This window comes from Onychostoma macrolepis, chromosome 25 (genome assembly GCF_012432095.1).
Source record: "Onychostoma macrolepis isolate SWU-2019 chromosome 25, ASM1243209v1, whole genome shotgun sequence".
Classification (NCBI taxonomy): Eukaryota; Metazoa; Chordata; class Actinopteri; order Cypriniformes; family Cyprinidae; genus Onychostoma; species Onychostoma macrolepis.
Genome location: NC_081179.1, coordinates 17,343,560 through 17,358,282, shown reverse-complemented (window position 1 = coordinate 17,358,282; position 14,723 = coordinate 17,343,560). Strand labels below are relative to the sequence as shown.

General features: G+C 36.4%; 1 protein-coding gene across 1 annotated transcript; it reads left to right on the top strand.

Moving 5' to 3' along the window:
* Positions 1–304: 304 nt before the first annotated feature.
* etfa (electron transfer flavoprotein subunit alpha) lies at positions 305–14,669 on the top strand. The gene is made up of 12 exons (XM_058766835.1): positions 305–421; positions 1,193–1,342; positions 1,427–1,508; positions 1,657–1,739; positions 3,710–3,809; positions 4,685–4,795; positions 5,035–5,136; positions 6,177–6,245; positions 6,351–6,433; positions 10,778–10,843; positions 11,356–11,436; positions 14,030–14,669. The coding sequence occupies exons 1-12, from the start codon at positions 383–385 to the stop codon at positions 14,063–14,065; spliced, it is 1,002 nt and encodes a 333-aa protein (XP_058622818.1). The 5' UTR covers positions 305–382; the 3' UTR covers positions 14,066–14,669.
* Positions 14,670–14,723: the final 54 nt, after the last annotated feature.

Below are 14,723 nucleotides of genomic sequence, written 5' to 3'. Positions count from 1 at the left end.
ACCCTGTTAGGTTTACAGTCTCCGTGTAAAAGCCAACTCTTCTTGAACTAGAAACTCCACAGATTATCAAGGCTATTAAACCACACCCCCTAATTAAATATCCACCCCGCCTCCGCCCACTCTGCTATTAGACAGTTATATTAGTTATTTCGATGTCTACTAACATTTTATTGCTTATTCATTTTCTTAAACATATATTTTTGACTATACGCACATATGGCTCTGATTACCACCAAAAAAAAAACACATTTGAGCCGTTACAAAATGACTTCTACATAAGAGGGGGCGTGTCTTCTATGATCTCGCGAGAACTCAGCTCAACCTCTGTCCCCTGTTACAAAAGCAGTGACAGTGTGGCTGTTGACAGTGTGCTGCTGCAATCATGCTCAAAGCAGTAAACAAGACACATCTCAGGCAGTTGGTAAGACAATTCCGTCGAAACGACGCATTAACCACTGCGCACTTTCTTTTAAAGCTGTTACTCGTTCTCTCTACCCTTTCTAGTCAGAAGTATACTTGAATGAATAGCTTAGCATGCTGGCTAACTCGCTCATTCAGTTCTGCAGAAGTTGTACAATATGTTACTAAACTGCTGTTCCTTTCCATATAATCTTGTTTTATTGTGTTGTTTTTGAAATGTGATCATTAAAACGCAATGTCAAATATTTGGTTACCTTGCTAACCTATTTTTCATGGTATGCTAGCTAGGCGTCTAACTGTTAAGCGTTAAATTCCATATATTCTCATAGCTTTTTATAGCTCTAAACAGAAATATTGACCTTTTGAACAATATTTAATGAACATGACATATTGTTCATAACACTTTTAGGCACTGGTATGTGATTAGTTAATAAACAGAGCCTGCTAACTATCTGTCAAGGTTATGCAATATGTAAACAGTGCATTATGAAACCTCTTCACTGTCCTTACGTAACTGTTTGACCTACAATGCATTTGAAATGTGACCTACATTGCATTTGATATGTTAATATATTAGGTCAGACCCTAAGTAGTATCAGATCTCTGTTATGTCTCAGATTTCTAATGACCTCTGTGGGCTACAGAACAATGTCTGGCTGCACTGTATTAAATAGTCTCCTCCTATCAGTTATTTGGGTGAAAGGGCCTGCCAGATATTTATATCTTACTGTATCAGATTCGGTAGTTAACCAAACCTGTTTTTTCTTTCCAGTCTGGTCTGATTCAGAGGTTTCAGAGTACTCTGGTTGTTGCCGAGCACAATAATGAGACGCTGACCCCCATCACCCTGAACGCCATCACTGCTGCTACAAAACTCGGCAGCGATGTGTCCTGTTTGGTTGCTGGAACTAATTGTGCAAAGGTATTATCTGTTCATGCACATCGATTTGTGTGTAGCGATTTTAAAAGAGTGATTTCAAGGGTATGATTATGGGTTTTTGGACAGGTTGCAGAGCAGTTGACCAAAGTTCAAGGGGTGAAGAAAGTTCTGGTAGCCCAGCATGAAGCCTACAAAGGTTTACTGCCAGGTAAACCCAACTTGATTTGGTTTTGTTCATAAATTTGGAAAGTATTTGATTGTTGTACTGTTCTTTACACAAGTAACTCTGCATAAAGCATCTGACAGCTGAGGGAAGGAGGTATTGAGTGCTTTAAATTAAAAACTTTCTTTCACAGAGGAGCTGACGCCTCTCATCTTGGCAACCCAGAAACAGTTCAGTTTCACACACATCTGTGCGGGAGCGTCTGCTTTCGGAAAGGTAAGTTCAAGATCGAGGCTGAAGAAGTTGGGCTGAAAGGGTGACACATTGTTGTCTTTATTATTGAGCAAGATTTTGCCAGAAAAGATTTGAATTTCTTTCATCATATGTTAATTTAACATTTTAACTGCTGTATTTTTGTTTTTGCTTGTTTTTTATTTTGTTTATGTAACTCTTGTGTTATCCCAACTGCTTTATCGTCATTGAGCCGTCCTGTGTCTTTTGCACACCATGGTGAAAACAGCAATGTGGTCACTTTTTATTTTAATGACCAGCTTTTATCAGATTGAACAAACTCAATTATTATTTTTGGCTTTATTTTCCTTTTAATTTTATGTCAAACCTTTTTTTAAGTATTATGAATTATATTTAGATTTTTTTTCATGACAAACTTTTATTACTTTTAACAAAATTGACCTTTTTGCCTTGGTGTTTTTTTTAGGATGACAAGCTTTAATCAGATTGAGCATAATTTATTTTTTCTTTTGATAAATTCGACAAACTTTTGTTTTGATTAAAAACTTTGTACAGTTGTAAAAATGTCACACTTTATTTTTTTTTGGCCTTGATTATTTTTGATCCTGAAGTTTTATCAGATTGAATTTTTTTTTTTTTTACCTTGATGGGTTTTGTTTCTTTGGACAAATTGAAAAATTTGACATACTTTGCCTTAATGTTTTTTTTTTTTCCACTGACATATGGCATATTTTTACTTTAAAAAAAATAATAATTATTTGATGACACACTTTTATCCCATTGAACAAAATTGACTCATATTTTGCCTTGATCATTTATTTTATTTTTTTTTAATTTAATGACATACTTTTATCAGATCAAACTAAACTGACTTACTTTTGCCTTAATTTTTTAATTTTAATTTGATGGTGAACTTTTATCAGATTCTTTGAATTTTTTACCTTGAGCTTTTTTATTTGATGACAAACATTTTTCATTTGAATACATTTTCTGCCTTTGCCTTTATTTGATTTAAAAGTTTTATTTTTTTTTTAATGATGAACTGAACAAATTGTAAAACTTTCTCACTTTTTGCCTTGATCGGTTTTTGCCTTGTTGGTATTTTTTTTATTTGTTGGTGAATTTTTACCAGATAACTAATGGATTAAAAAGCTGAACTTAAAAAACAAAAATTTAAAATCTAACTAAAAATGTATATTTTTTTTATTTGCTGAGAATTTCTTTTTTTGTGGTCGTGCCAAATCTACATGCATTTTTCCTTGATCCTTTTTTTTTTTTTTTTTTTTTACTCCACGTGTTTGCATCAATGATTAGTGTAGCTCTGCTTTGCTTAATGCAGGATTTTGTAGTTGCTCTCATTCAGAAGTTATTTGATTATTTCCCAAAGCACAAATGTGAAATGGATTAGAAACTCTCATACTGCCGAGCCCCTATCAGGCTTCTTACTTTTGGAATAGTGGGAGAAGTCCGTCCTCAATAAGTGCGGCTCTATTATATGCACGGTTATTTGTCATTCCACAGCCAAACTGTCAGGCAGCAGATCTAATGGTATTTAAATTGAATTGTAATACATTAAACAGTATCTTATGTAGCCTAACCCCAGACCAAAGAGATGTATTAGTCTCAATTTCCTCACTGGCTAAACGTATTTTATTTGATGGATTCTTAAGTGGTGGATTTGGTTTCATTATGTCACTATATAAAACACTTGAATTACCACTATGCAATATTTTTCACCTCCAGACATAACTTAGAGCTCTTTTTCAGACTCAACGATATTTATTCCGTCTGCGATGCAGGATGGCCAAAGTTTTCAGACATGCGGTGAAACTGGCTTTTGATCAATGCTTGCCGAAATAATGCTATTTCCAAACAAATCAAATTTGACCACATCTGCAGATAAGAATGGACATGTTTAAATGGCTCGAACTTGTCCAAGAGCTTTGGATACATCCGTTTGTCTTTAATAAGGGTGTGTGTGTCTTTATTTGTAGAATCTTCTTCCAAGAGTGGCTGCCAAGTTGGATGTGGCTCCCATTTCAGATATCATTGAGATCAAATCTCCAGACACCTTTGTGAGGACCATTTACGCCGGTAAACATGCGCAAGTGTGCACTTCTCAATGAAACGCTTGCTTTAAACCTGTTTGCTTTCAAATAACCTTCCAAATTTGTTCCATATCCTTCTCGTTTTTCACAGTTTGTGATTTAGGAGTCTGGCCATCGTACACGGAGACACGCAATGACTCACGCTGACTTGAAACAAATCGTATATTTTCATTTTTAAATCTAAGGGGGACCCTGGAGCCTTTTTGTACCACTTTGCATGTATTATTTTTCTGTTCACCGTTTCTCATCCATTAAATCTACTGCCATAAATACTTCCTAATTACTCCATCCACTTTATCTTTGGCAAGCACAAAGCGCTTGTGTAAAAAAAAAAAAAATATTTATGAGACTTTTTAAATTTAAATGTTATTTTAAATCCGATATAAACGTTTTTCATGCGAAACATCAAATGAAAAGTGGTGGTTTGCCACTTGTGGTGATCATTTATGTCCAAGGTTTTCAACCAGGGGGGGATCCACGAAGGTTCTGTGCATATGATTTATAATACAGTTTCTTAAATTGTCTTAAAAGTATTTGAATGGACATTTTATGATGATATGTTTTTCATTGTGCAGTGTAGTAATATGCATTAATGACCTTATTACAAGCTATAATAAAAAAGAATCTAAGCTCCTTTTAACAAAAAATAATCTAAGCTTTTCTTTATACTGGGAGAGTCCACCATTAAAAACTGATCCTAAATATCTTATATTTTTAGTTTTTTTTTTTTTTTTTTTTATATTTTTAATTAAATTTTTAATTATTTTTGTTTTATATTGTGTTATACTATATATTTTGCTATTAGCAATATTTCTTGTCATTTTAAACACTTCTTTTCCCCCTTTTTTTTTTCGTTCACAGGAAATGCCCTCAGCACAGTCAAGTGCAATGAAAGCGTCAAGGTCTTCACCGTTAGAGGCACTTCCTTTGAACCTGCAGCCGTGGATGGGGGCAGCGCATCTTCAGAGGAAGGTACTGAGTTGTTTGATAAAGTTAAACACACTGTTGTTTGTTCATGTTTTGCTTTAAGGTCACGCTGACTTTGATACCACACACAAAGGTTTATAGTATTTAGTGTTGTATATAATCTTCCACTCTGCTCCGAGGTTTTGATGGGCTAGTTTGTTTAAACGTTGGTCGTAAAGGGCATTTTGGAACAACTCGGCCTGTTTATTTGGACTACTCCTCACGAGATGTTGTTGCTTTTGCAGTCTCTACGTCTGCCCCTGTTGGAGTCTCTGAGTGGCTGGAACAAACTCTAACCAAGAGTGACCGTCCAGAACTCACCAGTGCTAAAGTTGTGGTGTCTGGAGGTAAGAACCTCGCACTAGAACCACAATCATCCAGTGGATGTTAACAGGAAAGTGTCCTAATATTAACTAATGCATGTTATAGAATGCATAGTTAACTCGGTGTTTCAGCTACATTTGAAATACATGCTATAATAACATAACACGATAACCTGGTCACCTAGCTATATCACTTCACTACACCATTTTTCAAGCAGTAAGGTACCTCCATATTTTACTGGCCTGAGCTGCTTTTAATGTTACTATACAATGATTTTATTCAGAAATAACTGAACATAAATATAGGAGTCTGAGAAAAATGCTAATTTTAGAAGAAAATTTCAGATGGTATTTGGAGGCTTCCAAATCTAGCAGTAGGTTACCATGTCATTAATTTTCTTTTAAAAGTTAATTTTAATTAAACATTTCATTTTTTAATTGTATTTTTTTTGTATTATAATTTTATTCTAAACAAGTTGTTTTATAAAAGCAATAAGGCACAAACTCTTATAATTTATTGCTTAAAGAAAAATAATAATTGCAGTTAAAACTGCTTTCCACAGGGACTATATCACCTTTGTGTTTACATTCACTGTTATAATAACTGTTATTATGATGGAAGAATTGCTCCTTGTATATTGTATTATTACTGTCTTTTTGCCACGTATATAGCTTTTGAGGCTGGTATGACTAAGTAAAATAACTTAAAATATACATATCATGTAATTTGATATTTCTATGTACTTACTTGGATTTATATGGATTTATAAAAGCAATGAAGCACAAACTCTCATTTTATTGCTTAATCAAAGAAAAATAACATCAATACATTTCAATAAACTGAAACTGCTTTCCACAGGGACTACATCATCTTTGTGTTTACGTTCATTGTTTGTTTGAACCGTAGGTCATGATGTTGGGTATTCCCTAGAAATTTCCAGCTTTTTTTTTTTTTTTGCTCAGAAAATCAATAGTAAACCGAGACGGTATTGATCCTACTTGAGTCATAACCTTGTCAGTAATTTCATATTTTATGCCCATCTGCCGTCTTTCTGTCATAACAGGGAGGGGCTTGAAGAGCGGCGAGAACTTCAAACTGCTCTACGACCTCGCCGACAAAATGAACGCAGCTGGTATGACGTTTGTTTTGTTGATTTTTACTCTAGGTTCAATCTTTAGTGTTAGTTTCTAATCAAGCTATATGAATTGAAAATGAAACCACCAAAATGTTCTTGTAGTCGGTGCCTCCAGAGCCGCAGTTGATGCTGGTTATGTTCCCAACGACATGCAGGTTGGACAGACTGGAAAGATTGTGGCTCCTGTAAGTATCGCTGTCCTAAACCAGTTGTCTGATTTCTCAGTATGTCCTACAGTCTGTCATATGCACTAATTGCCTCTACAGAGAGAAAAGAAAAAAAAAAATCTCCCAAAGTTATAAAACCGCCAGCTTTTTAGGCTTGATAAACCATCTCCACTTTGAATACAACAACATCTAATTGTTGTTTCTGTTTGAGTCCAGAAAGATGGATCCATTTTGCCCTTTAAAAAGGTTAATTTTCCATTATCCGCTGCGAGTGGGACCTCCCTGCTGTCATTATCCACACATTAGCGGAGCTTTGAGGCGTTGTGATGTAGTTAATGGCACATTCCGGCTTCTAAATGATTTACCAGAGCCATTAGTGGAGCCGTGCACCGCACAGGTCCGCCCCGAGCTCAAACTGGGCAAATCAGCCCCAAACCCAATTCTCTAAATGTTTTGACAAGCTTGTCAAGCGCAACGCGACCGTTGTGCATTAGTATTCACCCTGAACAAGTCCCGAATGAGTTCTGCTGGCGAAGAGTCCAGTGAAATGAACTCGAGTCAAGATAGATGAGTGTTGTTTTGGGTCGATTGAATGTGCCTTTTGTGGTTAATCATAATCTTTTAGCCCTCAGGGTGATGTTTTGATGTCTGGATGTACATGATTTGGAGGTTTTTTGCAGTTTTTTTTTTTTGTGTAAAATGCACATTTAAAGATGAGCACCATGTTGTTGCAAATACAACTATTTAAGTATGATGTGGAGTAGCTTTGACTGTAGTGTAATTATAATTTATATAACTCTTCAACCCTATTGTCCAATATATTGTAAGAAAAAATAATTTTTGTTGATTTAAAGTTTTTGGAAATATAAATACGTTTATTAATTACTACAAAACAACATCTGGTGCCAAACTAGCTAGTCCTTACCAGGGTTATTATAGTGGGAGAAAAAAAAAAAAAACTAACTATATATATATATATATATATATATATATATATATATATATATATATATATATATATATATATATATATATATATATATATATATATATATATATATATATATATATATATATATATATATATATATATATATATTAAACTTGTTACTCAAAATAAAATAAACGTTATAATAAAATTTACTAAATAATAACTAAATAAATTAAATGTTAACTTTAAAACGTTTTTTAATTTCAGCTCATTTCCAATGCAACATCTCTTTTTCATTTAATTTAACTTCATGTACTAAAATAACTGAAGCTATAACCAAAACAAAATTACTAAAACTTGAAGTAAAATTAAAATGAGAGCAAAAAAATTTAAGAATATTAACAAAATATTTATGAATTTTTTTTCTTTTTCTTTTTTTGTGTGTATTTTTTTTTGTTTTATTCAAAGTTTTAAACCAGTATTTAACCTTCCATTTTCTCTTGTAATATTTAGTTTAGCTTGTAATATTTAGGGTGCCATTCAACTTTTTCTGAAGGTTAAAGGGGTCATATGATGCGATTTCTTGTTTTCCTTTTCTTTAGTGTGTTCTGTAGCTGTTTGTGCATGTATAAGATCTGCAGAGTTGCAAAGCTCAAAGTCTCCCACAAAAGGATTTATTCTATCTAAAAGATAAGGCTGATCCAGACCAGGCTGAAACGCCTCATTCAAACACGCCCCACATGTCTACATCACGATGTGGAAATATTTGCGTAATGCTGCCCAAAATGTGCGCGCAAAGAAAGAAGGCGTGGTTTCAGTAACCGCAGTAGTGTTGATGCAGCCATGTCAGGGAGATGGTGTGTGTTTCTATGCGAACGCAAAAGCACTTTATTTGGCCTTCCGGTAGTAGATGCAATTAGGAATCATTGGTTAAGATTTGTGTGAACAGAACGGCACAACCCAAATGTTTGAATTTGTGTAACGCATTTTATGGAGGACAGTTTCATGAACGTAGGAGAGGACAAGGCTGGCTGCACAAAGGCTATTTCTGAAAAAAAGGTCAGTTCCGACTTTGCGATGACAGTCTGGCGCTTCTGAATCAGTGACTGTAAGTATGTTTTGTTAATAGTTTAAGTATTTGCTGACTGTTCAAATGCGGAGTTTTGCGCAGTGTAGAGTAACGCGTGTGTGTGTGTGTGTGAGAGAGAGAGACAGGGTCACATCACAGTGGACTCAGCTGTCTTAACTGTGTACTTGTGTACGGCAAATACATACAAGCTTCATCACTGTGTGTGTCACGTGACTCTGTTCCCCTCTCGGGCTTGAACTGATGGTAAAACTAATGACATTATTAACTGTCTTTATATTTACTTTGAAACCTGAAGCTTGCGATTACTGTAAGGGGCGTTACATTTTCGACGCGTGCTTGTGTTCAGCCAATCACAATGCACTGTGTCAGCTGGCCAATCAGAGCAGACTGCACTTGTCGGAAGGAGGGGCTTTGTAGAAAACGACACGTTTGAGAGAGGCGGGGCATAGAGGAACTACAATAATGTACAGTATTTGAAAAATAATGTGTTTTTTGAACATTAAAGCATGTCAACATATTCTGTTACACCAAATACACAAAATAATGATCTTTAAAATAGCATCATATGACCCCTTTAAGAACCATCTTTCACACAAAAGTTATTGAAAAATAAATAAAACCAAGCTGTATGGTAGGAAGGTTTCCACGCATTCAGTCCCCTTTTGTGCCCTATTTATGTAAAGTACCAATTTTCATAATCTCACAGATTTTTCTGTTTCTTGTGTATTGAAACATTCAGCAAGAAATACATTAGTGCAGGAGTTGATTTGATTGAAACAAGATGTTAGACTGAGATTTTTAGTTAATACTGTTTTTTCCTCGCCTGTGCAGCCTTTGTTACATCAGCGTAAAAAGTCTTTTAGAGGTGAAGAAATTACATTTTGATGGAGAAAAAAAAAGAATGTAAATGGGGAGGTGGAGGATGTCAAAGATCATATTGGCTTTTAGACGCTTGGCAACAGTTTTCTGATAACTACAAGAAATCTTCAGCAAACTTTGATCCACCACCCACTACAACCTCCTCCATCCTGTAGTAGATATTGAAATATTTGCAGGTCTCCATCACTTCAGCCCATCTGAAACACCAGCCCTGCCCTCCTTCCTCTCCCACTGGCTTTTAGAGCTCCGGCCGGCCGGCTGCGTGTTCGCAAATTGAAGCGGTGGCCCCCGGGAGAGAGCTGCAGCCACATTAAACTGCACTGAAATATTCATGGAGCAGTGCATTAAGCTGAGAGCCACTGATGTACCACTCCCTCGGGACAAGGGTGGAGGCGAGGGGGTGCTCCCTGCCACATCCCCCAAGTGCTCCTCTTTTGAGTAATTGTGAGGATGTTGTGGCCTGTACTCTGGGACGCGAGGTCAGCAGAGCGCTTCCGTGCCAACGTCGAGATCCTGCCCGGTTTAGCTCAGATTTACAGCTTTAAACGTCCTTCGTTATTGTATCAATAGCAACCTGTGCTGTCCCTAAACTGTCGCTTGTTGAGGGTTTTCAGTCACATTTCTGTATAATATGCAAGCTGGAGTCTAGCTCATGATTTAATTTTAAGCACCAGGCTTGTTGCAGTTCATTTTAAGTGCTTCTAATTGAAACATGGCACACCATATTGTTGCCAGGGGCGTTAGCCAATCAGGCTTGTGCATAACGTGATTCTGAAAGCATATTAAATGAGCATCACAATTAATTCATAACTGGCTACTTTTGCACGTGAAGAGAGAATTTTGTGTTATAATATGTTTGTATGGTAAATGAGAGAAACTATTTGATTTGCTTTACGGTTTATCTGTTATTAATGTTAAATTTAAAGAGGTTTAGAAAGTAATATCATTTGATTTAAATGAATATAATACATGATTATTGGCCAGGATTTATAGATAGATAGATAGATAGATAGATAGATAAAATAATATTAAAAAAGTGTTTAATCTACGTGTATGTATACTTTTAAAAAATATTTTTATGATTATTTCATGGAACTGTATTCTATTGTAAGCATTTCATTTTCAAAATCCACTTATTTAAGATTTCTTCAACAACAACAAAAAACAATAACTGTAATTTATATTTCAAGAGCCTTTTTGACCCTCTCACTGACCCTTAGGGTTAAATAGCCTATGTTTACACAGTTCCCTTAAGATTTATGTAAATGACCTCTGTTATGATTGGCTAATTACTTTGCATGTGAAAACTACTGGCCCTTCATAAGCTGAGTACTGAATAGGCAGTGAAATGCAAATATGGGCGGTCATAAATGTGACATTATTTCAAAAGAGCAATAAATTGCTGATTTGTATGATATTTCCCTTTTAAAATCATTTAAATACTTTTTTGATTACTACACAGGAGCTGTACATTGCGGTTGGCATCTCTGGAGCCATCCAACATCTTGCTGGAATGAAGGATAGCAAGGTACAGTTAGTAATACATGTCAAAATACACACCCACACACTGTAGTACACTAAGAAGATAGCATTTTTTGTGATAACATCTGCAATCAGAGGAAACCCCACCCATGACCGACGGTGTCTCCAAGAGTCTCCAGAATACGCCAAGTTAACTCACTCTTAAGTGTGTCGCTGTATTGGAATATATGAAGTGTTTTAAAAGCGATCTGGAGGAGCCTTTTACCTGCATCCATAATTCATCTGCATTTTCCATTCCGCATCTCTGGAATCGAGTTTCTGGTAGCACTGCTTTATCTGTCAGAGCCCATCACAACCATCTTCCTCCTTATGTTGCATATAGGAGCATCATGCTGATGAGATATTTACATGTGTTAGCATTTTTTGTTACTACTGCACTTGTTTTGGGAATTGACTTTTGGGAATTATGGAGATTATAGTCCATCAGCGCTCAGCTTATAGAGGCTTTCTATTCAATACAGCCCACCATGCTTAATAATTTATTTAATTGTTTTACAGACCATCGTGGCCATCAACAAGGACCCAGAAGCCCCCATTTTCCAGGTGGCTGACTATGGCCTAGTGGCAGATCTGTTTAAGGTAAGATTCCTAGTTGTAGCTGTGACCTAGCAATTAGCGAGTTGTGGTGCTCATGTAGGAAATGCAGGTTTGAATCCAACTTGGATGAATAAATGAATAAATAAAGAATAATAATAATAATAAAAAAATATGTATATACTTTAACTTAACCATTTTTTAGCTGGTGAAAATCCTAGGCCTGGTTTCACAGACAGGGCTTAGACTAAGCCAGGATTAGGCCATAGTTCAATTAGGACATTTAAGTAATTTTTATAAACTTGCTTAGAAAAAAAACATTACTGGGGTGCACCTTGAGACAAAACAAAAGCACTGATAAATTGTAAGATCAGTCAGTGCAAGTTTCTTTCAGTTTAAACAGCTCAGACTTACATTTTAGTTTAGTCTGAAACCGGGGGCTAGTGTTCTAATAATTGTTATTAGAGAGCACTTGATATTTTAAGCACTTTATATTTTATTGATCAGCCTATAATAATTTACAATAATAGTTTACGTAATTTTATTATAATGATTGTTTTTTTTTATTATTTGTTGTAACGTGATGTTTTAAAATTCTGTTTAGTTACATGAAATGTCTTAACAGCCCATGTTATATTTAGTTGAATTTATTTAAACGAATTGATTAAATGCAAGTATTTAACACAAATCTCCTCATGAAGATAAAAACACCATGAAAATCAACTCCAAAGAGAGAATACTAACCCTTTTTTTTTATTTTTATTTTTTTATGTTAAAACAAATGTTTTATTTTTTAATTATTTTTTGGACACTGATGTGACACCATCCCTACCTGAACTTCGTATTTCATCAATAAGTGTCCAAAAATAAAAATGGGCCCAATTCCTCAGGACAGGGGTGAGAGGCCTTTTGCCATTTGAAGCTCCAACTAAGGCTAAAGTAAACGTAACAAGAAAGATGCAATCTTCTTCCTCTAAAACACAGATCTCATTTGCACAAAAGATCCTCGTCAGGTCATCAGAGACATTTTAATCCAGTGCCTCAGACAATCAGCCGTACCGTTCAAGTTTATTATTAATAGCGTTGTAAATTTCAAATGACCCGGTATTAATTTCTTCAGCCAAACCCCATCTACAACCAAAACCAGAGCGACTCAAAAAAGCTGTCCCATATTTCCCTTTTAAATTTTGCAGGGAGCATTATTCCACCTAATGGAGAGTGTGCAACTTCTGAATTATTGAGTTGCTGAATTAATCAGTGGCGACTCGTGGCTCCAACCAGAAGCCTTATACACAACAACTACTTCTTTCGGAGCAGAAAAGTAATTGATAGTCGGCACAAGTGTGCGGGTGTAGTTTTTCACCTTTATTTTCTGTCTCCTCTCACCAGAGCTTTACACGCCCGACTGCGCCATAGTTCAAGGTGGCACACACGCTTACGGTGCCAGAGGGCTGCCACACACACACACCACGTCCATCTGTTGTTGGTGTTTACCTTGTGTAACGCTAGAATCGTTTATTTCCCTGTGTTTGCCCTGTCGTTCATCTTTTATTCAGGCGGTGCGTGCTAGACACAGGTGTGCAGGTAAACTGTGTAAAAGTGATTGCTGACGATGGGCAGTGCTGGCGAGCAGGGCCGGCTCTCAGATCAGCTTACACATGATCACTCCTCGGATAACTGATTAAAATGTATGGGCTTTCTCCTCCTTCCTTAGGTTGAAAAGTGAGCCGGGGACATATTGGGGTGATGATATAGTTTTTCAGGGCGCTCTGGAATATGGGAGCACCTCGGTTTTGGATGAGAAACTCGACGTATAGGAAAGGTTCAGGATGTTCTCAAATGACAACCATTGTGCCTAGGGTGCTTAAACAATGGAGAAAAGGTTGACGGATACAAATGGGTTCTGCTTTAAGGGACCCTGTTTACACTTGGTTTTGGTCAATCAGATCACAAGCAGATGAGGGAGACGCACATTCCCATTTACACCTGGTGTTTTGTCCACATTTGACCACATCTGACCCGGTTTCTTTGAAGGGAGGGTCTATGGGCGGATATATATATATATATATATATGCGAAATAAGCTTGCACATTTTATATGGGAATGAAAATGAGACAAATGAAAGCTGCTGCTCCATTTCATTTTCTGTTATGTTCTGATAGGCCAAAGACTACGCCAAACACTGTGGGTTGGTTAGAATCAGGACTGCTAAGAGAATATTGTGCTTTTTGTCTTTGATCTTGAAATTAGCTGAGGATGAATAAAATGCAGTGCATATCTGTTGCTTTCGTTGACGTGAACATTAAATTTGCATAAAGCGTGAGAATTGAAGATCGGGATTGTATCCGTTTTGCGGAGACACATTTATGTTGCCAAGTGGAAATGGAACCATTTTAACAAATCAGATAGCTATCCAATCAGAGAACGCATGAAGTGTCCAGGTGCAAACAGACCCTTAGACTACCTCTGAATTTGGTCAAAAGTGGACTCGCTCAAAAAGTTTCAGATCCTGTTTACACCTTTATGTAGCTTTGTCCACTTGGCATCAGATCAAAAACGCATCTTAAAACCAGGTGTAAACAGGGCCAGGGTGTTGAAAGAGTTGGGCCTGTTTATTTATCAATGTATCCATTTCTAGGTTGTACCTGAGTTGACCGAAGCCTTGAAAAAGTGATGCTCCTCAAGAAGATGGTACTCACCTGGAGAACTTCACTAGGAACCTGCCTTAAGAAGCTCTGAGCCAACGCTCCACTGATGCTCACTTCCTGAATGTGATTTTTCTCCAGAACACACATTTACTTACAATAGCTAATGTAAACATTAAACCATTTCTTTTAATAAAAGAATTAAGTGACACATGGCCAGGGGTTTTCTGTTTTTCAAAGTTGGGTTTTTAACCATTGTTGTTGCAGTCTTTGGCTAATTCAGGGTTGTCCAAGTCTGCTCCTGGATACTCACTGTCCTGCTGAGTTCAGCTCTAACCCTAATTAAACACACCTGAGCCAGCTAGTAAGGATCTTCAGGATCACTAGAAACATCCAGGCTGGTGTCTCAAAGCTAAATTATGCAGGACTTTGGCCCTCCAGAAGCAGGATTGGACACCCCTGCAGTATACTGACCTCAGTAGTGTAGAGCTCATTTATACAGCAGCTGCACATGGCTGTCTTTACATATTGTCATATATTTGTGGAAATAACTTGTTTGTTATATTTTAATAATGTAGTTGTCTGGCCCTGAATGTTCACTGAAGTGATCCAATAAACATACTTCTGTTTGTACTTGTGCTTTGGTTGTGTTACTCATTCTCACATGACCATTAGCATGTGCATATT